Here is a 27,562-nt window from a genome sequence, read left to right as displayed (position 1 = left end):
ATGCTTCCCTGCTCATCGTCCGCGCTCACGGAGGGATGCGGGGAGGAGAGAGAGGCGCACATGCAGACTGAGGTAACCCGATAAAAGAGGCTGGGGGGGGGGGGGGGCTCTGTTCCGGTTCTTTGTGCAGGTGCAGCCCCTGAACGCACCCCGGTCTGCGGGCCGGGGTGCGATCCGCCGGCCGGCCTCTCCTGGAGGGTGCTGTAGCCGTGAAAGAGCCGGACCCCTCCCTGAATCCGCCGCTCCATCTGAGGAGGAGGGGGGCTGCTGTTTCAGGGTCACGGCGGAGCTTCACGGGGGGGTTAAAGGTTCATAGATGGAGAGAACAGAGGAGCACGAGCTCCATGTTGGTGCAGGATATTAGCCCAGAGGAGACACACACACACACACACACACACACACACACACACACACACACACACACACACACACTGCAGTATTAATATGTGTGGTCCTTCACAGGCCTCTGCCACACCTCTACCTGCTGTTACAGCAGGGTAGTACTCACTGTACTAATACTACACAGTACACAGTACTCTGGTACCACTTACTGTACTAATACTACACAGTACACAGTACTCTGGTACCACTTACTGTACTAATACTACACAGTACTCTGGTACCACATACAGTACTAATACTACACAGTACACAGTACTCTGGTCCACTTACTGTACTAATACTACACAGTACACAGTACAAGTACTCTGGTACCACTTACAGTACTAATACTACACAGTACTCTGGTACCACTTACAGTACTAATACTACACAGTACACATTACTCTGGTACCACTTACAGTACTAATACTACACAGTACTCTGGTACCACTTACAGTACTAATACTACACAGTACACAGTACTCTGGTACCACTTACAGTACTAATACTACACAGTACACAATACTCTGGTCCACTTACTGTACTAATACTACACAGTACACAGTACAAGTACTCTGGTACCACTTACAGTACTAATACTACACAGTACAAGTACTCTGGTACCACTTACAGTACTAATACTACACAGTACAAGTACTCTGGTACCACTTACAGTACTAATACCACACAGTACGAGTACTCTGGTACCACTTGCAGTACTAATACTACACAGAAGCTAGGCTAAGATGCTATGCTAGGATGCTAGGCTAAGATGCTATGCTAGGATGCTAGGCAAAGATGCTCGGCTAAGAAGCTAGGCTAGGATGCTAGGCTAGGATGCTAGGGTGCTGGCTGTGTGCCGGTGAACCCGCTGCCCTCCTCAGGGAAATGGGAGCTGACAGTGTGTGAGGCTGCAGGTGGAGCTGGAGAAAGTGGGCCAAGTGCTTCCTGCTGGAGGAGCCGAGCCTTTTAGTCTGAGCTCCGACTGGCAGTTTAAATGTCTGCGTCCACATGAGCGGCGTTCCTTTAAAGGCAGATTAGACCAGGGGTGTGTGAGGGTTAGTCATCTCATTCTAAGGGGGGGGGGGCACGATACATCCACCAAAGGAAGCAGGAAGCCCAGGAGGTTGTGCTGTTAAAGGGTTATTCCAGTGTTTTTAGCCCTGGTGTCTAAATGACATGGAGCCATCAAACAGGAGCTGCTGACCTTTTAGCTTCTGGAGCTTTCTGCTGCGTCTTTCACATCTCTGAAGACTTGAGAGAGGTGGATCTCGTGTCAAGATGATTTTGTTAAACTACAAATTCAGAAAACATTATACGTGAACTTGTGGTTTTAGTGTCACTCACATACCAAATGATGGCGTTTCTATTTAAAGGAGAACACCAGTGTTTTTAAGTCTGGGTCCTGGTGTCTGAATGACTGGTAGGTCCACTAAAAGAGCTTGTTTGATCCACTGACAGGCTCAGAGTGTTATTCTAAGTGTGTGACAGCATCATGGAAAGGATCCCTACAGAGAGAGACCTGGAAGATCCTTTTGGTTTAACCACAAACAGCACACATACCAGACTACATTCACTAAAACAGGGATTTTAGAGCTGCTGCCTCCATCAGTCAGTGTGTTGGTGTTGTTGAGTGACCGAATGACCCTTTTAAGACTCCAGAGTCACACAGAGTTTGATCTGCAGTGTTGTGAGCGCTGCTTCATAAATGATAAGACTATTTTGCACAAATCTTGGAGTGATGGTGCTTTTTTCCATCTTCTTCTTATATTAAATGTTCTGTAATCTTAAACATGTGGAGGCCATAACTGTGTCATGAAGCATCATGGAGAGTTTCAGATGGTAGGAACTCTCTGTAATGTTGACACGACGTCAGCTCTTTCTTCCGGAGCTTGTTTGAACCTAAAGTGACTCTTTGTTTGTTTGCTGAGGTCAGTGAATGCCTCACGAGTTCCCATTACCGCTTTAAATGAAGCGAGTGCAGAAACGTCAGTATTGACTGCGATCGCTCAAAGGGCCGCCGTTCATCTCCGTCCAATAAGGAAAAGAGGCAGTAAGTCTCATCAGTAACGAGGTGAAGTCACCCCCTCGTTAACCTGAGAGCAGACGGAGGAGGAAAACAATCATTTATTCCTCTGCCTCTGTCAGTGCGTACAGTTCAGCTCTGGTGCGTTCATGGACTCTGCTGCTGTTTTCAACCCTTTACGCACATTTTGACGACAAATTACACTGTCGATGAAAATGACGCTTAAAGAAGTTTTAGTGGTGCTCTCCTTGTAATTTCATCTTTTCTTTGAAGTCCTCAGTCTTCCTCCTGTTAGTCCTGTGCTAACTTCCTGTTAGCCTTGTGCTAACTTCCTGTTAGTCCTGTGCTAACTTCCTGTTAGCCTTGTGCTAACTTGAACGGGGATAAAATGATTTTAGACTTTCCAAATGTTTTCGGACTGAATGGATCAGACGGTGAAACTAGTCACAGTTTGAGACGCCTGTTTCACAAAGTGAAGGTGAAACTCACCGGACGTTCGACCACATCTGGATGAGAGTGGTTGTCATCATGACGTCTTCATTGTTTTGAAGGTAATGATCGAGCTCTTGAGGTCGTCTGCGATCGGATGTTTCTCATGGAAATGCACCTTAGTTCTCTTCCCTCCTTTGGTTTCATGTCCAGTGTTCGATCACAGTATCACATACTGAAAGAATCAATCTATGAGGAAACAAACTTTACTTTACTTTACTTTACTTACTGGACCCAGACATATACATTTGGATCATTGATTATGACAACAGACAAAATTAGCGTCTGTAGTTTAATACTAACGGCGTCTCTCTCCTCCCAGAAGGCGTCCAGGTGACACCCACAGACTGTCCTTGAGTCTGACGGCAGGTTTGCTCTTGTTAGCCTCAGTGAGCTTCATTGCTCCACCGTGCAGACCAGGCTCCTCCACAGCTGCTCGTCCTAAATATAGCTCGACGAGGGATGCTCACATCAGATCCCGTGGATGTGAAAATGAGAAGTTTGGGGCTTTTTGCCTTTTGTAGGGCAGCCGACACGTCAGCAGGAGCAGAGAGAGAGGGCCTGTTATCAGAAGTGATGGGCTGTCGGTGTTGCGGCGACATTTAGAGCTGATGGAGGAGGGCAGGGCTGCCCTCAGCGGGCTAAATCAGTGTTAATGTGGAGAATATGGTGAGCAGGAAACCATCCTCTGCTGCACCGAGGCAGACGTGGTAGCCGCTAACATTTTAAACCTCCTTGCCGTCTGACTCTGGAGTATTTGAGTTTCAGAGGAGACACAGAGGCTCTAAAGATGCACTGAAAGCAGCTCTATGAGGCTTTTGTTCAGAGCTCCTCAACCTTGGGCGCTGGACAACGAACGGGCTGCATAATAAGCAGACAAGGTCAAATCGTTCCTTGGGTTCATCTCAGTGAGCTCAGTTTGGTTCAAACTCAGACTTTAGAGAGGTTTGGAGACACTTTAACATGAGTATTTCTGTCGTCTCTGTCATCATCCATCCAAAACCTTCTGCTTTGTCAGAGTTTTGGTTCATTTTGAAAAAATAAAAACAGACTTTCATGAGATTTTGAGTCAAGATGAAGAAATGAAATGTGTGTTTTACGTGTTATCGTATTATCTTGTCATTTAGATAGAAGATGGCGCCGCGAGAGTGGCAGCCAGTTGCAGCAGCTCCTCAAAACTTTTCTTGTTTCTTCCTTATTTTTGTGTGTTTCCCGTGTTTTATTTGCTATTTTTTGTCTTTTCTATTGCTTTGTTTCTTTCACTGTCCCTGTTTATATTGTTGCTGCTGTAACAAGAAAATTTCCCCCTATGGGGGATAAAATAAAGAAGTCTAAAGTCTAAAGTCTAAAGTCTAAAGAAGCACCTTCATCTTGTGAAGGTTCATTTTACAAAAGTTCTGTTTCCTCAAGGATTTCATTTGAGCCGCGGGGGTAAAGAATCAGACCTGAATGACAATACATGAATTAAAAATATGTAATAAAAGGACGCATGACAAACAAACTTTATAATATATCTAGTACCATCACCCCAGGTATCCTCTCCCCCTCAAAACCTCAAAGCATAGCAAGGAACCCTGAGACTTCCTTAGCTAAAGTAACGTTAGCTAAAGTAGCATTAACTTAAGTAAAATCCGCTAAAGTAACGTTGGCTAATATAACGTTGGCTAATATAACGTTGGCTAATGTAACGTTGGCTAATGTAACGTTGGCCGACTATTTTCCTCATCAGGCATTTTTCTCCTCCTGAAGAAGTATGTTAACAAACTCGTCTGATGCCATCAGGAATATTTTCATCCAAAGCTCATTTAAACGTTCACTGGAATTTATTTCACCCTCCTTTATTAAAGTGACTCATTGAGTTTGCTAGTGTGAATCACAACATTAGCTAGAACATTATTTGATCCACATGAGTGTTAGCTCCTTGTTCTGCTAACCCTAACCCTGCTCTGTGCCGAGCCAAGAGGTGAAGCATCATTATGGAAGTCTGATTTTCAATTATTTATAGTTTTGCTAACAAAATAGCTCTTTTTGTAGCTTCTGGAGGCTGGCAGGTACTGAGGCTCCCTCCTACCAATTATTAATTAATGCAGTCAGATGAATAATTAAGCTTGTGGCTGACGGGCAGAGGGGAGGTTTGGGGTGAGAGGTGACACAGGTAGACACCTGTGTCACCTCTCAGGTGAGGACGGAACGTGTAGAGAAGAAGAAAACCACGTCCAGTAGATACACAGCAGCAGATATACAGTACTAGTACTCAGATATACTGTACTAGTACTCAGATATACAGTATTAGTACTCAGATATACAGTACTAGTACTCAGATATACAGTACTAATACACAGATATACTGTATTAGTACACAGATATACAGTACTAGTACACAGATATACTGTACTAGTACACAGATATACTGTACTAGTACACAGATATACTGTATTAGTACACAGATATACTATACTAGTACACTAGGGATGCTGTACTAGTACACAGGGATACAGTACAGTAACGTACTAAATAAAATAAAATACTGTATTCAACTCTAATGTTGAGGTATTTGTACTTGTACTGCTCAGAATATTGTAGTTTTTACTCCATTTATGTCACAGCTGTAGATACCAGACACTTTTCAGATCAATATTCCATATAAACATTTGATTAGTTCTAAAATGTGATGCATTTGTTTAAAACCTCTAACATGAGTTTCTGTGGCTGCAGTTAAATAACACAATGAGAAAATAAACTGAGGCCACAATTTATGATTTTAGATGACAAATTAAGTAAATCAGGAGAATTAATTATTAATTTGAAGGACGGAAACATTAGTGGTTTTTAATCAAATGTTAGTCAGTGAAGCTGCAGTATCACCCACCAGACTCCATTGGTGAATCTGCTGTTTTTAAGTGGTGACTAATGTGTCGACCCTTGTGCTCCTGCAGTGCTGCAGACTGACGGAGGAGAGAGACGAGGCCGAGAGACAACTCAAACACATCAAGAGGGGTGAGTCCACCGTCCCACAACCTTCATCACAGACTCAGAGCAGCTTTTCAACTCACACGACTGGATTCAAACATCTGGAACAACGAGCAGCGAGTGATTTTAGATGTAGGACGCACACACGTCAGCCTGGAGACACGTTAGCATCGCTGAAAAGACGTCAGGAGATCAGACAACAAACCCTCCGGTTATTTGGAAGAAAAAGCTTCAGGACATAACAAGGAAACCTGAGCCCTCCACAACGTTAGCTTAAGTACCGCTAACTACAGCAATGCTAGCGAGAGCAACATTAAAGTATTATATTAAAGTAAAGTTAGCTAAAGTAAAGTTAGCTAAAGAAACGTTAGCTAAAGTAAAGTTAGCTAAAGAAACGTTAGCTAAAGAAATGTTAGCTAAAGTAAAGCTAGCTAAAGTAAAGTTAGCTAAAGAAACGTTAGCTAAAGTAAAGTTAGCTAAAGAAACGTTAGCTAAAGTAAAGTTAGCTAAAGAAACGTTAGCTAAAGAAATGTTAGCTAAAGTAAAGCTAGCTAAAGTAAAGTTAGCTAAAGAAACGTTAGCTAAAGTAAAGTTAGCTAAAGAAACGTTAGCTAAAGTAAAGTTAGCTAAAGTAAAGTTAGCTAAAGAAACGTTAGCTAAAGTAAAGTTAGCTAAAGAAACGTTAGCTAAAGTAAAGTTAGCTAAAGAAACGTTAGCTAAAGAAATGTTAGCTAAAGTAAAGCTAGCTAAAGTAAAGTTAGCTAAAGAAACGTTAGCTAAAGAAATGTTAGCTAAAGTAATGTTAGCTCAGGGATTTTTCTCTTCCTGAAGAAATATTTTAACACTAACTACAGCAATGCTAGCGAGAGCAACATTAAAGTATTATATTAAAGTAATGTTAGCTAAAGTAAAGTTAGCTAAAGAAACGTTAGCTAAAGTAAAGTTAGCTAAACTAATGTTAGCTAAAGTAAAGTTAGCTAAACTAATGTTAGCTAAAGTAAAGTTAGCTAAAGAAATGTAAGCTAAAGTAAAGTTAGCTAAACTAAACTTAGCTAAAGTAATGTTAGCTCAGGTATTTTTCTCTTCCTGAAGAAATATTCTAACAAACTCATCTGAGGATGAAATCAGGAATATTTTCATTCAAAGCTCATATAAACATTATTTGACCCACATCTATTAAAGTAACTGTACCGATATTATGATTTATTGACCTGTTTGACATGAACATTGATGTAGCCTAACGTTAGCTCGTTAAAACCGAACACCGAAGTGCAGTGAAAAAGACTGGTCTGCTGGGCTACAGCTGATGAAACAACAGCTGAAACTGTGGCAGTAAACCCAAATTATCTGTTGTAATGACCCTTTAAAGGGAGAACACTTCCCCCTGAACACAGAGCAGCCCGACACGTCACCCCGCCTCCGCTCAGACAGCCGACACCTTCACCTCCCCCATCCTCCCCCACCCTTCACACCTTTCCTCCTCACCTGTTGACATGACATCACCCACACCTCCTCCTCTGAATGGGCGTCTTTAAGAGAGGAAGGGGAGGGTGTCCCCGTTTCCATGACGACCGCCAGAGTAGTTAGGCGACGGGAGGAGAGGTTAACCTCTGATTCCACCGTGGAGCTGAGACCTGCAGCGTTAACGGTGAGGGAGCCGGACGGTAGCGCTGCTGTCATGACCATCCACAGAGGTGAGACGGTTTTATTCCTGATGGCCATCAGGTGTGTTCAGGCGGAAGCAGGTAGAAGGAGAGACGACGTTACTTCACTTTAGTCATTATTATCATGTTTAGTCACTTTGTAATGTAATATTATATTCAAGGATCATTTAGTGATGCAGCAGCTGTCCCTGCAGGTGATCCTCTGTGTCATTATCTTCCTTCCTAAACGATGGAGCACGTTAATGACAGATGACTCTACACTGTGGATACTGTGTGAATTGTGTGGTCTCTGAGGTGGTTTGGTCAGTGGTGCCGGTCAGGTCAGTCACCTGTCTGTTCAAAAGGTAACAGGAGAACTGGGCAGCCTCCACCTGGCGCTCACCTCGGCGTGACGCTTCGGTTTACACCGCTCTGTAGGACAGGAAGTGGATAGGATGGGTGCCAAATGTCTGAGGGTGGAGGGGACGCTGGCGGCTGGATCACCTCTGAAACTGACTGTTTGTTGTCATGGAAACCTTTACCATGGATAACCACAACACCTGACACCTTTACCTGTTTTAAGCCAACTGTTATATTTAGTCATCAAGAAACACAATTATAAGGATAACTGAAATGCCAATGATAACTAAAACTTATTAATAATATTATAGATAATTATAACAATGATGATAATGACGATAGCTGTATTGCTGTAATGATTATGATAGTTGTGACATTAATGATTACGATAACAATAATAACGATAACGGTCTGTAAGCGTGTCGATGTGTTCCTGCTGAGAAAGAAACAGAAACCAGACGGTTCAGAGGAAGTCTGGGGCAGTGTGTCATTAATGGGGGGTTTAAGTTTGGATGATTTTGATTGTCTGACAGTGTTTCTATCGTCCATTAGATCGCTCTGAAAGTGATCCGGTGATATCTTTGGCTGCTGTTAGTCTGTTAATGACGCTGTATTTCCAGTCACAGCGTCACAGCAGCCTGTTCGTCGTGCTGGCAGCTGTAGGTGAGGAAGAGTCAGTCTGTTAATCCACCGCTTTGGTTTTGACCGAAATATCTAATAACAGCTACCGGACGGATTATCAAACTTGGATGTTAAAACCATCTGAACTGTTTTCTGCTCACAAGTTGACAAACCCAGTTGGGGGTCTCTCAGATTGTGTCTGTGGTCTGTGATGAACACTTCAGGTCATTCTGTGTCTGAGACAGTCGGAGGATGAAGAGCTGTGAGACAAACGGAGGGCAGCTCCTTCACTTTGTTGTCAGAAGCAAAACTGGACCTGAGATGTTGGTAGTCAGCAGAAACTGTGATCCTCCTTCCGCTGCACATCCCGTCACTTCATACGTTCAGTCTTTCATTCATCCGCTCATTTATTCATTCACTGCCGCTCCCCAGAGGGGACCGGTCGCTCTTGTCATGTTATTCCCATGAATTATTGAACGCTCCTGTCGTGAATTATTCAGCAGCAGAAAATGGGGGAAGGATGAGTGTGTGTCTGTGTGGGGGGGGGGTCACCGCTCCTGCCCGACTCTTCATCCACTGTGGTGGTTCAGACGGCCTCTCTACCTGCTACTCCATATTTGATGGCCAGTTTTAAAGGGCTTAATGAGGGAGGCTCCGCTCCGGGCAGGTGCTTCATTTCAGACTCGTTTGAATCTCAAAGGCCGAACTGAGAGAGTTCAGCACCGATTAACTGACGATAAAGCAGTGACAACATGACCTGACACGAGGCTGGCTGTGAGATAATTATACACTCGCCTCCACGGTGGACGAGCACTGCATTTAACCCATAATGCACTGGGGCTGAAGAGAACAGGAAGTCACTTCCAGTCGTGTTGGGAAAGGGGTAGAAACCTTTGACACTATGATAGTAGCACAGAATAACCCCAGAAACAGTTGTTCCAATCAGTCCTCTCTGGTTGAGAGATAATAGATTTACTCTGTCTGAGCGTGTTTGCCCCCCCCGGGGGTAACGCTGACGTCCAGTTATGATGAAGACGAAGCTCCCAGGATGCTCTCTGGACTTTGAGTCGTGGCCATGATTACTGTCCACAGGTCCAACAGGAGCCTGGAAACAATCATGGGGAAAGAAACAGCTGTGAAACAGTGGAACTTTTTTTAGCATCACGACCCACAAAACCACTGATTTCACTGTCAGAAGATGGAAGATAGCGACTCATCACACATCCGTGCTGTTAAAGGGATGGAAATTGAAGTGGTAGCATATTTGATATGTTAGTTCCAGTACGTCGGTGTGCCATTGTGCTGTCAGCCCATTTTTATTGTTCTGAAACTGCAATACTCTGGAAAGTTTATGTTCAAAGAAACAGAAAAAGTCTCAGATGAAAGTTGTGGTGGACAGTTTAGGCACCAGAAGACAGTTTGTGACTGCAGAGGAACTTCACCACAGCAGTGCAGCCTCACCTTCAGTCTACATCTAATGATGGGAGACAGCTGAGGTCAAACTCTGTTTCAACACATTTAAGTCCATGGGAGTCACATTTCAGCTACGGAACCTCGACTTCCTCTTCCATCCTCACTGAAGAGCAGGATGTCACCCAGACCACCACACTCCTAAATATGGATGAGCAGCCGATCGGCAAGTGGGTGTAAAGTCAGAACGGAGACGGACATCAATCCTGCAGCAGCAGCACTGATGTCCGAAGCTTCCTGGAGGTTTCTGTGCCATCTGCAGAAGATGATGTTTGTAGTGCCGCTTCTGTTTTAGCAGCAGCCACAGCGTCTGTGGGTCTCACATCAGATACAGACAGAGGGTGAGGGAGGGGGAGGGACCGCCACACTGACATGATAAGATAAAGTGTAAAAGAGATTTTAAAAATAATCACAGGTGCATAAAACAGGTGAGGTGACTAAAATGTGTTTCCTCAAAAACAAAGGTGAGGAAATGAATCAGGATGAGGAAAACTCTCCGAGTCCAACAGGAACACAGGGAGGAGGAGGAGGAGGAGGAGGAGGAGGCAGGTGTGTGTGTCACCTGCACTGACTCCATCGTGCAGGAGCGCCGTCTAACGCTGTGGTCACTAACGTGTAGCTGGAAGCTAACGGTGATCCCACTCAGCATCTCTCAGCGCCTGCAGCGCCGTTAGCGTTGGCAGCCTAGTTACTCAGTGTACTGGACGGAGAAGACGGCCCGTGGCTGCACTTTATCTCTCAGACTCTGAGAGCTCAGGACCAGTTTAGTTTAGTGTGACGTCTGCGACTTCTTCATTAGAGATGTTTCAGAAGCTTGAAACGGCACATTTACTGGTTTCAACAGTAATTTTTTTTACCTGAAATGAATTATGAATGTTGTTTTCTTTCACTGTGGCACAAAGCAAACCAATTAAGTTAAACTGAATTAGACAACAATACATAAAGATAAGCGTAGATTAGAAGAACTATACCACTATACCACCTCCTCGTTCCACATTTTACCTCCGTTTGAAGGTCTGTTTGATGAATATAATCACCTACATGATCACCGGTGAATCAAATAACCAAGTAGATAAACTCCCACACACATAAGAAGTCAAACCATAATAACTCCAGTTAAGTAAAACAACTGGACTGTTTGGTTTGAGAAAAGCTTCCAGCGCTGCTCGTCATGTTTACAGCAGAAACTCTGAAGGCGACGCTCAGAGAAGCTGCTGAAGGCCGGATTAGTCGTCTCATTGTTCACCGCTCAGCTCGGGGCTCCAGTCACAGCTTAAACACCCCTCACACTAATACTCACTCTGCTTCATGGTGTGAAGTATTTTAAGGCCTTTTTCAGTCACTGGTGGAGCTCAGGATTCACCAGAAATCACAGTTTTATACGTTAGCTGTTGGACTTGTTCGGCCTGGAAACAGTCAGTCAGACAGTCGGTGTGTTTAATCCCCGTTGAGCTGTTTTGACGCTGTGAGGTGGCTCATCATCGGCTAATCCTCCGAATCACCGTCACTAAAGAGGCTTTTAGCTCACTGCTGGAAAACAAAGGCTGTGTTTCAGATCATCGCAGGTTTCAGGGCTTCGTTTACTGACGAAGGCCTGCAGGATGAACTCAGTTTGTGATGCTGAAGGAGAAAGAAGTCATCACCTCAGGAACCAAAACTTTATTCATCACAAACACAAGAAGCACGACAGAAAATCAGAGTCAATTGAAGTGTTATTTTGAAGAAGACATGTACCAGTTGCAGCTGCTCTGATGTGGATGTTTGCTGCTATCTTCAGTCTTTCATGATATTAAAGAGAAAAGTTTTGGATATTTAGACTGTTAGTCCGACAGACTGACTTTAGTGAGGCTGTGCAGGACTTCTTAATAGCTGATGATATCTTTTTCTATAGAATAATGATCTTTACCATTGTTAGTTAGTTAGTGGATCGTTGCTGCTGCTGCTTTAAGGAAGTTCAACCTGCAGCACAGACCTGTTGCCCCCCCCCCCCCCCCGGCAGGCAGAGTCATTACACAAACACTGTTTGACCGACACCTACGTCTAACTAAGTGTCCAAAACCTAAAAATATTCAAGTTATCATGATGCAAAACCAAGAAAAGCAGCATCATTTCCTGGAACAGTGACCGTGGGCGTTTCCGTTGAGTTGGTTAGATCTGAACGACGCCACATCTCTTCATGGATGAACTCCATCTTATTCTGGCCTTCTGCTCCAGGTCCTACACAGTCAAAATACATGTCTGAGACAGGAGTTAGCTTTAAGATAGCAGCGATCGCTCTTACAACAACTGTTTTAACGTGCTCTGACGTTCAACATATGTGCAGTGTGGAGGTCCAGAGTGTGTGTGATTATAACTGGAGGTAGTTGTACGTACGACCCTGTTACAGCTGCAGCAGACGGCTAGCTAACGTTAGCTAGCGGCCCTGTGGTCTCGGTGTTGGTTTCTCCAGTGAAACTCTGAATCTCTCTGCAGTGTCTGACCACAGAGCTGCAGCTGAGCCGCCGTGCAGCCGAGCGGAGGCGATGAGCTGAATGGCGCCCAGAGAGAGAGAGAGAGAGAGAGAGAGAGAGAGAGAGAGAGCTGACGGAGGGATAATAATAGACCCAGAAGCCTCCCTGTCATCCTCCTCCTCCTCTCTCATATCACCCTCACCCTCCTCACCAGTCTGTCCGCCCCCAAAGAGCCTCTCTGGGATAACCATCGTCAGGGGTCAGAGGTCACCGGGTTAAACGTCTAATGACACTAAAGCTGCTCTGTTGATCTGGTCTTTGTTCTGGTGTCATCAGGATCAGAAATGTAACCTGGATCCTTTCACATATTTTACACTAATGTGAAACGTGTTATTTAGGACTGGGGGAGGCCGTCCCCCCCCCCGCGCTGTTGTGTTGTGTGTCCTCTTTTCTGCTGACGTGTGAATGTGTGAAGCCCTCTGAGATGATAAACTGTGTTTGGAGGCTGTAACGTTAGCTGGTGTCACACACATGAACTGGAGTTAGCTGCAGCCTTTGGCTTCTGTTAGCAGGAAGCTAACTATTAGCAACACTGAACACAGCCGCTCATCGGCTGCTTTCAGTCTACGTTCACAAGCCTCCCCTGTGTCTTCTTCTGGCCTCCAGTTCTTCAGGTCTTCAGTTCTTCAGTTCTTCAGGTCTTCAGGTCTTCAGTTCTTCAGGTCTTCAGGTCTTCAGTTCTTCAGTTCTTCAGGTCTTCAGGTCTTCAGTTCTTCAGGTCACATCACCAAAGCTCTTTGGTTTCTCTCTAAATTTATGACAAGAAAATCAGCAGATTGTTAGATTTTAGACTCTTAATGTAAATAAACATGTCCATATGGACATCAGACCAAACCTCCATCATCTGTTAAACAAAGCAGAGCCTCCATCCACCATCTGCACACACACCAGGGTGTGTGTGTGTGTGTGTGTCTCACACAGTCACTCAGAGGAGCATTAGTCATGAACCTGTGAGCACAGAGACCACCTGAGGTCCTGTGAGGATCAGGGTCAGGTGGACTCAGAGGGCCTGAGGGCCTCACTGACACAGATACAGGGGACGGTTGTCATGGGGACGGTTGTCACAGTGACATTCCTGTTGTGTTTTGGATCGTACCGATGAGTGCCATGATACGAGTTTCACTTTTAACATGTTTTTAATTCTTTTCACTGAAAGAACAGAAAGCAGCTGCATAGGATCAGACCTGAAGTAGATTATTATTATTATTATTATTATTATGTGACTCCAGTAAAACGTCCTCTTCTAACCCAGTCTGAGGCTACAGCAGTCTGTCCGTGTGAACAGATCTGATCACTGATCAGTTTATTGACGACACCTCTGAGGTCAGACTCATATTCTGCTCATTTCACTTGTAGTTGAGTCTTTGTTTCGGCTGCAGCAGCTCAGAACAGCTGACAGACCAAAGTAACCGACCGATCACATCTATAAATCCAGCAGGAAGCGGTCGCTCTCATTGATCAGAGGATGTTACAGGAGCAGCTGCTCATGGCTGATACGTGTGTGTCGTCCTTTCATATGGAGATTATCTGTTTACTGAAAAATCCAAATATAGTTCAAACTAATACAGCAGCTTCTCAGAGGGATCATTTGGTTAAAATCCTTTTTCTCACTGAACTTATTTTTACAGCTGGTTGTGTGACAGCCTGCTTCAAATAACTTTATTAGTTTGTTGAGGGCCAGACAGTCAGCTTCACTCAGTTTTACTCTGGGTCTGTTACTGGGGGGGGCACTCAGTGGTTCTGGCTCTAGCAGCAGGACTGTAGTGGACTCTGGTGGGACCGGCTGGTTGGTGTCGGATGCTGTCAGAGGATAAACGACTTGTTTTACCATCAGAGTTTGATCCATTCAGAAAGTCTAGAAGAGCTGCACGATTAAATCATTTTATCCCCATTCAGGTTAGCACAGGGCTAACAGGAAGTTAGCACAGGGCTAACAGGAAGTTAGCACATGGCTAACAGGAAGTTAGTACAGGACTAACAGGAAGTTAGCCAGCACTTGACACACTTGTGCGTCCTGCTCTGTGGTTCTGGGTAGTTTTCACACGTGATGTCTGTGAAGATTCTCAGTCATCCATCATAGTTTTTCCTTTAGGAGTTGAGCAAGTGGTTCACTGGTACATGAACATCAAACATCTAAAACCTCAGTGACTGCAGAGGGACTTTGTGACTTTGTGACTTTCAAACTCCAACAAGGCAAAATTATATTTTATTCTGAGAAGCCAGACGCCTCTGTGCCCCCCCCCCCCCGAGTGTGTGAGAGCAGCATAATCAGATCTGAGGCTTGAACTTCGACCAGGAACGAGTCTGTCAATGGATCAGAGATGTTATCGAGACCTTCCTGCTGGAAGGCTGGAAAACAATCCAGGTTCCTCCAGGCCTCTCCAGGTTCCTCCAGGCCTCTCCAGGTTCCTCCAGGCCTCTCCAGGTCCTTCCAGGCCTCTCCAGGTGACTGGTTACATATGAAGTGCAGGCGGCGGCGGCGGCAAGGAGCAATGAGAGGATCTGTATTCTGCGGCAGCGACACAGCGAGCAGACTTCCTGCGTATCTGGGTCATTTTAAAATAACCGAAGCCTCGCTGAGCTCTGGTGAGACGTTGGACAGCTGCGAGCGTCTGATGGTCTCCGGCGGCTCGCTTTGATTTCAGTGGTGATGGTTGTCATGACAACGTCAGATGCAAAAGGACCGTCTGAGCGTTTCCAGCAGGAGAGACGATGAAACAACAGTCGCTCAGCGACACCAGGAAGCACCTGGTTAAAGGAAAATGACACCAAAAACACCATCCTGTTGTTGTCTAAAGAGCCCTGAAGATGAGGTGTGAGGTCAGGACCAGCAGGCCGCCGGGTCTGGTGCAGTTTGGTTGAGTTCGGTTTAGTTTGGTTGAGTTTAGTCTAGTTCAGTCTCAGACTTCCTGTTTTATTTTGTAGTTGTCCTCGTGCTTGTCAGCGTTACTTCCGGCCTTTTTGAGTTTTCCTGCCTGTCTGATTGTCTGTCCGCCCTGATCGTTTCCAGTTATTTTTTCCTACTTTTGAACCGACACCATTTGTATTTGTGTGACTGTATTTTTACATGTGACCACGGTGACGTCACCCGTTGCTTTGTGGACGCCGTTTTGGTCGCCATCTTGGTTTTTTGTAGCCAGAAATAAAAAAGTTCCCTTCCAAATAGATGACTGAAGTCTGTGGCTGGACGTGTGTTCCTGGACGTAACTGTGCACAGAGGAACCTAATATCTCAGACAAGGATTTAATAAAAGTAGCACTACGTCACCTTTCATCGCTCTGATTGGCTGTAGGTCTGTCCAGGTGTGTCCAGGTGTGTTTTGGTCGTAGAGGTGACGTCAAGGTGCCTGAACCTGATCTGATCATGTTGGCATCAGACATGATCCTCAAACATCGAAGAAACACGATGGTCAGAGCTAATACAATACACTGTGTAACCCTGTGTGTGTGTGTGTGTGTGTGTGTGCGTGTGTCCGTGTGTGTGTGTGTGTGTGTGCGTGTGTCCGTGTGTGTGTGTGTGTGTGTGTCTCCTCCCCTCAGTGTCTCAGATGGTGATAGAGGAGGTCAGCGTTCTGCAGACTCAGCTTGAGATCGAGAAGTCGTGTCGGGAGAATGCAGAGGCCCTGGCCACAAAGGTCACACACACACACACACACACACACACACACACACACACACACACACACACACACACTCAATAACCAGTGCTATAGGATTAGCCTTATCGGGGTCAGCAGGAGAGCACACAGCTGAGTCAGGATGACGCTGCACAGAGACCATTTGGCCTCATCATCGTCTGTCTCTGTCTGTTATCGTTAAACTACATGATGCTCACAGCCATGTTTATTTATTTTATAAATTGTTTGTCACATCTAATATCATCTTCAGCCAGTGTGTTTGTGTTATTAAACACCAAAGTCACACAGTAACACAAACACACTGACTGGTGGAGGCAACAGCAGACCAGCAGCTCCTGTGTCCTGTTCTCTAAAATCCCTGTTTTAGTGAATGTAGTCTGGTGTGTGTGCTGTTTGTGGTTAAACCAAAAGGATCTTCCAGGTCTCTCTCTGTAGGGATCCTTTCCATGATGCTGTCACACACTTAGAATAACACTCTGAGCCGGAGTCTGAGGTGATCTACTTTTTGTATGACCAGAAACAGCCATTATATCGTTCTCTTGAAATCCACCAGACTCACATTGCCAAAAACACTATTTTTACACGGCAGTTGCTGGTCTATCGCTGACTCGATTGGTTAGTTTGTTAGAGTTATTGTGTGAATCTGGTGTTTTAAAGGGTCAGTTCAGGTCCACCACAGTATCTACGTAACACAAAGCAACACAAACAAACAGCAACAGTAGACCAGCAGCTCCTGTGGTTTGTGAGGTAAAAACTGTGTTTTTGTGAATGGAGTCTGGTGTGGTCAGACAACAATATGTACAAATGGGGTCCAGTGTTTTGGCTGCATGCAGTTTAAATCTGTGACCTTTGACCTGCAGCTGAACTGTGAGAACAGGAAGTTGAAGTACCTGAGCCTGTCGTCTCGTCCCTGTTTGGACGAGCTGCTGCCGAGCATCTCAGACTGCATCTCACTGGAGGCCGAGGCCGAGGCCGAGGGCAGCCATGACACCTTCACCCAGTACCAACAACAGGTTAAAGGTACAGTACGTAGAGTTATATTCACACAGTATAACAACAGGTTAAAGGTACAGTACGTAGAGTTATATTCACACAGTACCAACAACAGGTTAAAGGTACAGTACGTAGAGTTACATTCACATAGTATAACAACAGGTTAAAGGTACAGTACGTAGAGTTATATTCACACAGTATAACAACAGGTTAAAGGTACAGTACGTAGAGTTATATTCACACAGTATAACAACAGGTTAAAGGTACAGTACGTAGAGTTATATTCACATAGTACACCCCCATGTGAACCTATGAGCTTTCCTCTTGGCCCCCCCTCAAATTCGTAGCACAAGAGACACTGAAACAAGAAATAAATGATGCTTTGAAAAGTAAACATGGTTCTCCACTCTGTTCCTGTCTGTGTTTTGTCAGAGCTGAGGGAGACGGTAAATGGTTTACTGGAGGAGAAGAAGAATTTTGTCTGTCAGGTTCATGAACAGCAGCGACGGATAGAAGAGCTGACTTCACAGGTGAGGACAGAGCCGTGTGAACGGTTCCTCTTCCTCTTCCTCTTCCTCTTCCTCACTGCTGCCAGAGCATCCCAGCATGTGAAACAGTGGCTGAATGCATCTCTTTGACTGATTTTGTGGGATTTTCTCCTGCAGTCGGAGAAGGATCAGGCTGAGATGAAGGAGCTTCGTGACACCGCTGAGCAACAAAACAAAACCATCAAGAGGTTCAACAGAGGTGAGTCCCAGCACTGAGACACAGCGAGGGAAGGATCCAACCCAACATGGGCTGTGAAACACTAACACGGTTAAACTGCTGCTCATGTTAACACGCTAAGTGTGCTGCATGTCGCCGTGTGTTCAGACGGACAGATGGATATGTGTCTGATGTGAGGATGAAGGCCACCGTCAGGCTGTCCTGAACACACAGAACATGTCAGAGTTCAGATGAGTGATCGCCTGATGTCTCTGCAGTGTCCACGATGGCGGCTCAGGAGTACGACGGGATGAAGGAGCAGCTGGATTTGGAGCAGAGCCTCAGAGTCAAGGCTGAGACTTACGCCCACGAGGTAAAAAAAGAGACGCTCTGATGTCAAAGTGTGTGCTTCATCAACACGTGTCTGACCACAGGGGGGCAGAAAAACATGATGTCAGACTCACATGTGGTAGATTTACAGTTTAGGGTGCAGCTGTGATTAAAGAACCTGGTTTGATCTCAGAGTTCCTCCAGTCTGATGAGATAACTATTTACTTTGGCTGCATCAGAAGCTGTGAAGATGCTGTGATAAATACTGTCCTGCATCACTGTGTTGGTTGCTGTGAGTTAATAATGTTGAGCCTAATTACTGAAACGTCCTGAATCTGGTGTTTACTGACCTGAAAACTGAAGAGCCTGCAGGACTAAACCAGACTGAGTGTGATGGACAAACTGGGACGATGTTGGAGGTGAAGCTGTTTCCTCCTCCTGCAGATGCTGGTGAAGCAGAAGGAGGCCAACAGGCAGAGCATGCTCCTGCTGCAGAGCGCAGAGCCCAGCGTTCAGCTCCTGAAGGCTCTGGAGGACGTCGCCACCGTCACCAAAACCCTGGAGGAGGAGCGCCTGCAGCACCAGCAGAAGGTAAACCACCAGGCTTCATCGACAACCATCAGTCGATTAACTGATTAGTCGCCAATAATTGAATTAACCGCCAGCCGCCTGGATAATCGATTACTGAGTCCAAACTCTGATGAACATTTCCTGGTTTCTTTCCTTGTCTGTGACACTAAAATTAATCATGTGATCTGTAGACTGGTCATGTTTTCAGTATTTTCTGATAATTTCTACACCAAACAATGAATCAATTAATCAATAACAGTCAGCAGATTAATCAGTAATAGTGGTTAGTGTCAGCCCTGTCAGAGCTGATGTCTGTGGTGATGTCTGGACTTTAAAGCTAACGGGGTCTTTACTCTGTGAAGTCTGTAACTTCCAGTAAGTTAAGTTACAACAAAAATCAGCACAGTGGTGCAGCCAACTTAAAGTCCGTCCTAGAGACCCACTGAGCAGTCAGGACCAGGACCAGGACCAGGACCAGGATCAGGACCAGGACCAGGACCAGGTCCAGGACCAGTACAGACCAGCTGGTGCTACCGGGCCCTCTGAACGCTGCTCAGTGGAGCAGGAAGACATGTTTAACGTCCGGGTATAAAAGTACCAGGATCTTCCTCATCGCTGGGCCCACAGAGCCTGGAGGACTAATGACTCAGGGCTGCTTCCTGTTAGCCCTGTCAGTGCTAACTTCCTGTTAGCCCTGTGCTAACTTCCTGTTAGCACTGTGCTAACTTCCTGTTAGCCCTGTCAGTGCTAACTTGACTGGGTATGAAATGATTTAATCGTTCAGCTCTTCCAGACTTTCCAAATGTTTTCTGACTGAATGGATCAGATTCTCATGGTGATATTAGTTGTTTATCCTCTGATTTACAGATGTGTCTTTCACAATAAGAGTCTGTGTGTGTGTGTGTGTGTGTGTGTGTGTGTGTGTGTGTGTGTGTGTGTGTGTGTGTGTGTGTGCAGGTGCAGAGCCTGGAGGCCCAGCTGCAGCAGAGCTGTGTGAAGCAGCAGCTGGAGGCTCTGCAGAGGCAGCTGGAGCTGCTGGAGGTGGAGAAGAAGGAGGTGGAGGAACGACTGGTGCAGGCAGAGAAGAAGAAGGAGGAGCTGGAGGGCAGAGGTGGAGACACGTTTTATTATTGGATTATAATTATTGATCATTCACTTTATCGGTGCTGTCGGTGCAACATTAAAACAATAAACAGTCGAGTTTTATCTGAGCGGTAATAAAACATGATATATTTATATTTAGTTTCAATCATTTAACCTGCAGAGTGACTACAGCTGTTCATAAATAACTGTAATAATATATTAATAATAGTAATAATGTAATAAATATGTAATAACAAATACAAAGTAAAGAAGACTGGAAAAACTCACATAAACTATTAAAACCTCCAAACTGTACATAAGTAGAGTCAATGTGCTTCATACCTGTTCACCACTTTAGACCAGAACACTCAGACCTGGATCAGGTCTCTGTCTCTGGTGATGATGATGATGGTGGTGATGATGGTGATGATGATGATGGTGATGGTGATGATGATGGTGGTGATGATGGTGGTGATGATGGTGGTGATGGTGATGGTGATGATGATGATGGTGATGGTGATGATGATGGTGGTGATGATGATGATGATGGTGGTGATGGTGATGATGATGGTGGTGATGGTGATGATGGTAGTGATGATGAAGATGATGGTAGTGATGATGAAGATGATGGTGGTGATGATGATGATGTGATGGTGGTGATGATGGTGGTGATGATGGTGATGATGGTAGTGATGATGAAGATGATGGTGGTGATGATGATGATGATGTGATGGTGGTGATGATGGTGATGATGGTAGTGATGATGAAGATGATGGTAGTGATGATGAAGATGATGGTGGTGATGATGATGATGATGATGGTGGTGATGGTGATGATGATGGTGGTGATGGTGATGATGATGATGGTGATGGTGATGATGATGGTGGTGATGATGATGATGATGGTGGTGATGGTGATGATGATGGTGGTGATGATGGTGATGATGGTAGTGATGATGAAGATGATGGTAGTGATGATGAAGATGATGGTGGTGATGATGATGATGTGATGGTGGTGATGATGGTGGTGATGATGGTGGTGATGATGGTGATGATGGTAGTGATGATGAAGATGATGGTAGTGATGATGAAGATGATGGTAGTGATGATGAAGATGATGGTAGTGATGATGAAGATGATGGTGGTGATGATGATGATGATGATGGTGGTGATGGTGATGATGATGGTGGTGATGATGAAGATGATGATGGTGATTATGGTGATGGTGATGATGAAGACCTGCTGTCTGACGGCCCAGATTCCTGCTGCTGCTGCTGGATTATTGATTATTGGTGCTCTGGTTTACTGGGCTGACCAGCAGCAGCAGCTGCACACGTGGTCCCCGTGGTGAGGGGGGGGGTCCTCACTCTGTGGACCTGACACTGATACCCCCCCCCCCCCATGTGCCACATGCTGTCTGACCCAGTTTGAGGGTCCTGACTGAGTCCGATGCCTCTGCTGTGGTTTAAACTGAACTGCGGTTCAGTGCTTCCTACAGCTCTGTGGGGTTTTATCGTACATTTATTACTTTAATAGTTTTACTATCAGCCCCCCCAGCTGTGGTCCTGACACCCCATCGCTCAGTTTTAGGAGCTAAAAGGTGATAAAAACTCTTCCACCACCATGAACACAGTAAATAAACCTGCTGTCACAAACATTAAATCCACCAGAACACTGAAGCAGAAACCTGGAACACACACTCCTCACTAAAAGTCAGGGATATTCAGCTTTCAGGTGAACTTAATGTGACCTTCTCTAAACCTTTGAATGCACATGTCCAACTGTTCAGTGTCTCAGTACTTTCTGCACCAGCTGCTGTTCTCTAACAAGAACCTTAACAGCAACATTCACAACAGGTTTGATCCATGAATCCACCAATACATTTCCTGCTTCAGTTAGAATTGGTATTTAAACAGTCCTCCTCATCCTGCTGTTCACATTCTGACATCATGAGACCAAGACGACACCTAACAGTTGATCAGCGGCACCTCAACACTGGAGGCTTCAAACAGGAAGTCCTCAGACGGAGGTGTTCACTGAGCTTAGAGGGTCACAGAGTGTCATCAGGAGGTTGGAACAGTGATACAGAGACTGGAAGAGTCACAGAAAGGAGAGGAGTGGACGTCCTTTGGCCACATCCCAATTTATTGAGACACTGAACATGTTCTGTTGTGGTATACCTACCACTGTTGGTAGATTTTCTTCAAATAAATTGTTTAAAATGAAGAAATCACCAGTGCATGCTTCTACTTAAATGTCCTACTTTCATGATATAATATCACTGTAGCATTCACTTTTTACATTTTCCATAAATTTCACCTGAAAGTCGAATATCCCTAACTTTTTGTGAGTAGTGTAAAAAGTCACTAATTAGCATAAGCTTTGTGGGAGGAGGGTCACTCTTCCTCCTCCTCATCATCCTCCTCCTCACTGCAGACAGGCAGAGCATCACACACACACACACACACACACACACACACACACTGCAACTTACCAATACAGGACAGGAAGTACTGTAGTACTGTAGTAGTACTGTAGTACTGTAGTAGTACTGTAGTAGTAGTACTGTAGTACTGTAGTAGTACTGTAGTAGTAGTACTGTAGTACTGTAGTAGTACTGTAGTAGTAGGTGCAGTAATAATATGCTAAACTTTATTGACAGTCACTAAATGCCTCACAGATTGTAATAATGAAAAGAACATAAATGAGCAGCAGTAACAGAAATAAAAATACAACATAAAAACAAAGAAATAAAACCAAAAAGTTTTAAAAACTCCAGCGTGGACAAGTGAGTGTTTAAAACCTGGAACCAACTGAGCTGATCTGATGGGGGGGTAAAATCAGGTTGAGATGGAAAGCTGTAGTAGGAGTAGTAGTGGTAGATATACTAGTAATACTAGTAGTACTAGATGTTGGTAGTATTAACTGTCTTCTCTCCTCTTCCTCCCCCCCTCTCCTCTTCCCTCCCCCCCCTCTCCTCTTCCTCTCCACAGTCGTTGAGCTCCAGGAGGAGAACCAGAGAAATATCACCATGACGACCACCACGGGCCCCCCTCCCCCAGAGCCGGGGGTGGCCCCGCCTCCCGCCCCTCCCCCACAGCCGCCTCCTCCCCCTCCTCCTCCCCCGCCACCTCCACCACCACCTCCCCCCTCCAGATGCAACCCCCTCAGGTGAGGAACAGCTCGCCCCCCCCCTCAAAACCTGAACGTGGCCCCCGCCCCGGAGCCTGGTCCTGGTCTGAGCTCACTGTGGTTACTGTGCTGCGTTCACTGTCCACTGTCGTGTCTGTGTATCTGAGCTCTGACTGTGAAAAAACAAACTGCCTCACTACAATTCCCATGATTCATTGCTCCACCTTCAATAGCCGTGTTCCCCTCGTTATAACAGACAGTGTTCCCTGTGGTCGCTACAGACTGACCATAATCCTGATAACTAAAATGAAGTATCACTAAATGTAAAGGTCCACGTATGATGATACTGTGAACCGCAGCGTGTCAGTCTGTCCCCACGATTTGATTGGTTAATCTGGTTGTTATGGTGACGAACGCTCTACCTCCCTGCACTCGAATTTTCAGTTTAACCGAATCACCCTAAAGAGACAAAACATACAATAAACAGTTAAAGATGCGTTAAAGCGTCATTTTTTATAAATATATCAATGATTTCGAACAGCGAGCGGCGTCCTGATGGGTGATTCTGAAGAGACCAACAGTTTTAGATACTGAATTAAAAGATGTTATTGCTCTAAAAACTATCAGCCATCAGAGCGGTATCCACGGCGACGGGCTGTTAGACAGAGTAATGGACCAGTCAGGATCGAGTGTGATGATATGATATAAGCTAACTTGTAGGCTTTAAGCTAACATAAGCTAACTTATAGGCTATAAGCTAACGTAAGCTAACTTGTAGGCTATAAGTTAACGTTAGCTAGGTGAGCTGTCAGAGCACAGTGCTAATGCTAGCTAGCATAGTGTTAGCAGAGCTGACCTGGAGACTCAGTGAGGTAAACGGGTGTCGGTAGCACCCTCTGACCACTGGGGGGGTCACTGAGGGATCTTCCTGACCAGCTGGATGCTGCAGGATGAAGGACGTGACTGAAGGTGGATCACATCCATCTCTTCATGTCTCTGCTCTCTGACGGAGATCAGCTGACTCTCAGCTCAGCTACTGACTCTCTGACTTCAGGAGCTGTTCTGCTGGTTGAGTGTGACTCTATTTTACATTAAAGTCTCACCGTCTGTGTCCGTCTCTCAGCTCTCTGATCGCCATCATGAGGAAGTCCTCCAAAGGCTCCAGGGCAGCGGTGAAGGCCGAGCAGCCTCCAGGTGAGTCTGAGCACACCTTTACCTCCACTGTCAGACAGCAGCACTGATGACACGTTATACTGATGTTATATCCACGGGGCAGGATGCACCAACATGGTGATGCTCTACGTGATGATGTTCTAGATAAACTCCCATATTCTGCTCCTCCTGGTGGACGAGCCTGTACCTGTAACATCAGCTCCACCTGTCTGATCACTCAGCTGACTCTGTGGACGTCCACACCTGTGCACCTGTTACTTTGTTTGACTGATTGCCCCCCCCCCCGTCTGTCTGTAGCTGCTGAGGGTGTGGACGACGTGAAGGTGAAGGCGGTGAATGAAATGATGGAAAGGATCAAACATGGCGTCGTCCTGCGACCCGTCAAGAGTCAAGAGAGCAAGGTGAGGACGGACGGAGCAGTAGTTTATGTTCAGGTGTTTTCTGATCAGGAAAGAATCCAAAGTGTGGACACAGTCCCTCTGCAGGGCCGTCAGGAGCTTTACATGTTAAACTTACATAAGGACCTGAACGCATCGTTACTGATGAGCCAAACCATTTTCTGTTGACGGCCCTTCACCATAAACCCTTGCTCAGCAGTCAGGAGGTCAGAGGTCACTGAAACACTCCTGAGACGAGTCAGAGCAGCCAAACGTTTTAGTTCTTTTGCTGATTTAAAGACGTCTGACTCTCTCCTCTCTCCTCTCTGTCTCACAGAAGCTGCCAGTAAAAGTGAGTATATTGATGTTTGTCCCCCCCCCCCCCCCCCCCCCCCCCCCCCACACACACACACCCCTCAGACCCTCCAGTGAACACGTCGTCCCTTTACGGCGCCCTCTGAGTGCTTGTTGGGTTTTTGTCCATCTGCTGACTTTACATTTATTCAGTCTTTAAAAAGCTGGAATTTCCAACTTTCCAGTGTTTCTGAAACGCAGCACGGTGATGTAGAAATGACTGCTGTGTTCATGTTTCCCTGATTGGCTGCTCAGATTAGTCCTCAGACACTGTTTAATGGCTCGTGTGTGTGTGTGTGTGTTTAATGCTGTGTTTACGTGGATTCAGGCAGACGGACACCTTCTGGACGTCAAACCAAACAAACCAACGCCCCGACATGACGGCAGGATGGAAAAACTAAACACACACGTTGCTATGGTGATGTCATATTGTTTAATAATTGATTAAATGAATTATTATGATATAATACAACATCCTACAGTATATTCTGCATCATGTGTGTGTGACGGAGCTGAAAACTGGCTGTAAATCCCACCATGGCGGTGTTCTCTGCCATGCGGTGACGGCCGGTTTACGGTCTACAGCCTGTCAGTGAACGCAACATTTATGTGTGGATATTATGGTCTGTGTCTGCTGGTTGTTTAAAATGAGATGCAGCGTCGTGCCACAAAAATAATTTGTGTTTCTTGGTTTCTTGTGCAGCCGCCTCCGACGTGCGAGGAGAAGCAGCAGGAGAGCAGCGCCATGGACGAGCTGAAAGGCATCCTGGTAAACCCCCCCGCTATCGCTCAGCCGTCACCACGGCGACAGCAGCACACAGAACAGACCCGTGTCCAAACGCACACTTTTCCTGAGGCTCAGTTTGAACTCTAAAGGCCTTCGGAGCAGAGAGCGTCAGGGGCCGGGGGGGGGGCACTGACTCATGGGGGGTGGAAGTGTTTGTCCATGAGAGTTTAAACGGTGATAAACACTTTGATCTTGTCCGTGACATCAGTAACGTTTGTGTGCGGCTGCAGGACTCGTCGTCCTTCTGACAGGAGGCAGATTCTCCTTCAGTGGTGTTGATAAGTTGTTATTCATCGGTGACTTTCCAGCTGAAGACTTTTGATGATTAATGAGTCATGACCACCGTCCTGTTCTGTGTTCGGCTCCAGGAGACGGTGAAGCGCAGCCCCAGCCGCGGCTCTCAGGAGGCGGGGCCGTCGCCGCCGGGCAAGAAGGACAGCGAGCTGGAGGTCATCCTGAGACGCCGCCGCAACAAGGCGGGAGAGGCTGGAGGCACAGGTAAGGTCACCTGAGGACCGGGTTCAGGCTCAGTTCACAGTCCAGCCGAGCAGAGAGGACTTCATCTCAGAAAACAAACTTTAGTCTCATTTTCTCCGCTCTGACGCACCTCACAGGTCAGACTGACGTACAACCTGCTAGAACATAAAGTTCATGTTTTTATCTGAAGAACTTCTGAGGTGGAACAAGTGTTCAAATCATTTACTTCTACAGAAGCAACCACACCATTAAAATACTACATTAGTATGAAAGTATCTGCAACAAAGAGCTCATCCTGGATTCGTTCTTCTTCCTGTGCAGATGAGCGGGACGGTCACATGACCCACGTCTCCTCCTCAGACAGCCTGAACGGGAGGCGCACCAGCAGCGACTCGGGCAAGGACCCGGAGGGGCCGGGGGGGCTGAGCGTCCCCTCCGAGCCCGCGGGCCCCAGGGTCAGCCTGGAGAGACGGGGGTCGGGGCCGGGGCCCGTCGTGGCCCGGAGGAAGAGCTCCGACACGGGCAAAGGGCCCCGAGCAGGATCCTGGCAGGAGAGGAGGTCCTGCAGCTCGCTGTGTGAGAAGGAGACAGCAGAGACCCCCCCGGTCAGCAACGGCTGCACGGACAGGTGGGGCCACACACACACACACACACACCACTGTATGTCTTCACCTGGCTCCTATCTGTTCATATTGTGTTGGAATTGGTCCACCAGACTCCACTGACAAAAACACTAATTTTACCTCACAGGACACAGGAGCTGCTGATCTACTGCTGCTTCTATTAGTTAGTCTGTTTGTGTTACTGTGTGTTGGACAAAGATTGTGTTGAGTCCAAACTGAATCCTTTAAAACACCAAAGTCACACAGTAACACAAACAGTCTAACTGATGGAGGCAGCAGTAGATCAGCAGCTCCTGTGTCCTGTTCTCTAAAATCCCTGTTTTAGTGAATGTAGCCTGGTGTGTGTGCAGAGAGTGATATAACGGCTGTTTGTGGTTAAACCAAAAGGATCTTCCAGGTCTCTCTCTGTAGGGATCCTTTCCATGATGCTGTCACACGCTTAGAATAACACTCTGAGCCTGTCAGTGGATCAAACAAGCTCTTTTAGTGGACCTACTGTGATCAGGTGCAGTTGTCCCAAAGGATCACGTTGCAGCCGTTGCAGCCCGTTTGGTGTCTGCTGGCTGAGGTGATCTACTGGACCAGTTCCAACACTTTTACTACCTACCAGTCCTTCAGACACCAGGATGTGGACTAGTGTGCTCCTTAATTCATTGATAGATCTTTCTGTCTTTCTGTCCCTCAGTGTGGGGGATGAGGATCAGACTGAGACGTGTGTCCAGTCAAACGGAGTCGAACACGCCACCGTCTGCGCCGCCTCGGTCAACGGCAGCGCCGACGCCGAGTGCTAAGATGGACTCTGAGGATCCCGGGCTTGTTTCTGTAATCTGATCTGTTTTATAGGTTTTGGGT

At 46.0% G+C, this 27,562-nt stretch overlaps 1 protein-coding gene across 1 annotated transcript; it reads left to right on the top strand.

Moving 5' to 3' along the window:
• On the top strand, positions 1-27,501 carry shtn3 (shootin 3). The gene is made up of 17 exons (XM_070836435.1): positions 1-72; positions 5,833-5,893; positions 16,010-16,104; positions 16,968-17,127; positions 17,533-17,630; positions 17,766-17,847; positions 18,084-18,178; positions 18,580-18,726; positions 19,663-19,816; positions 22,781-22,958; positions 24,043-24,113; positions 24,390-24,493; positions 24,807-24,821; positions 25,527-25,592; positions 25,979-26,108; positions 26,409-26,715; positions 27,396-27,501. Exons 1-17 carry the CDS (start codon positions 1-3, stop codon positions 27,499-27,501), a joined length of 1,941 nt encoding a protein of 646 aa, XP_070692536.1.
• The last annotated feature ends 61 nt before the right edge of the window (positions 27,502-27,562 follow it).

This window comes from Pempheris klunzingeri, chromosome 9 (assembly GCF_042242105.1).
Source record: "Pempheris klunzingeri isolate RE-2024b chromosome 9, fPemKlu1.hap1, whole genome shotgun sequence".
NCBI classification, from domain to species: domain Eukaryota; kingdom Metazoa; phylum Chordata; class Actinopteri; order Acropomatiformes; family Pempheridae; genus Pempheris; species Pempheris klunzingeri.
Note: the sequence above shows the minus strand (reverse complement) of the source record. Positions and strands in the feature narration are given on the sequence as shown.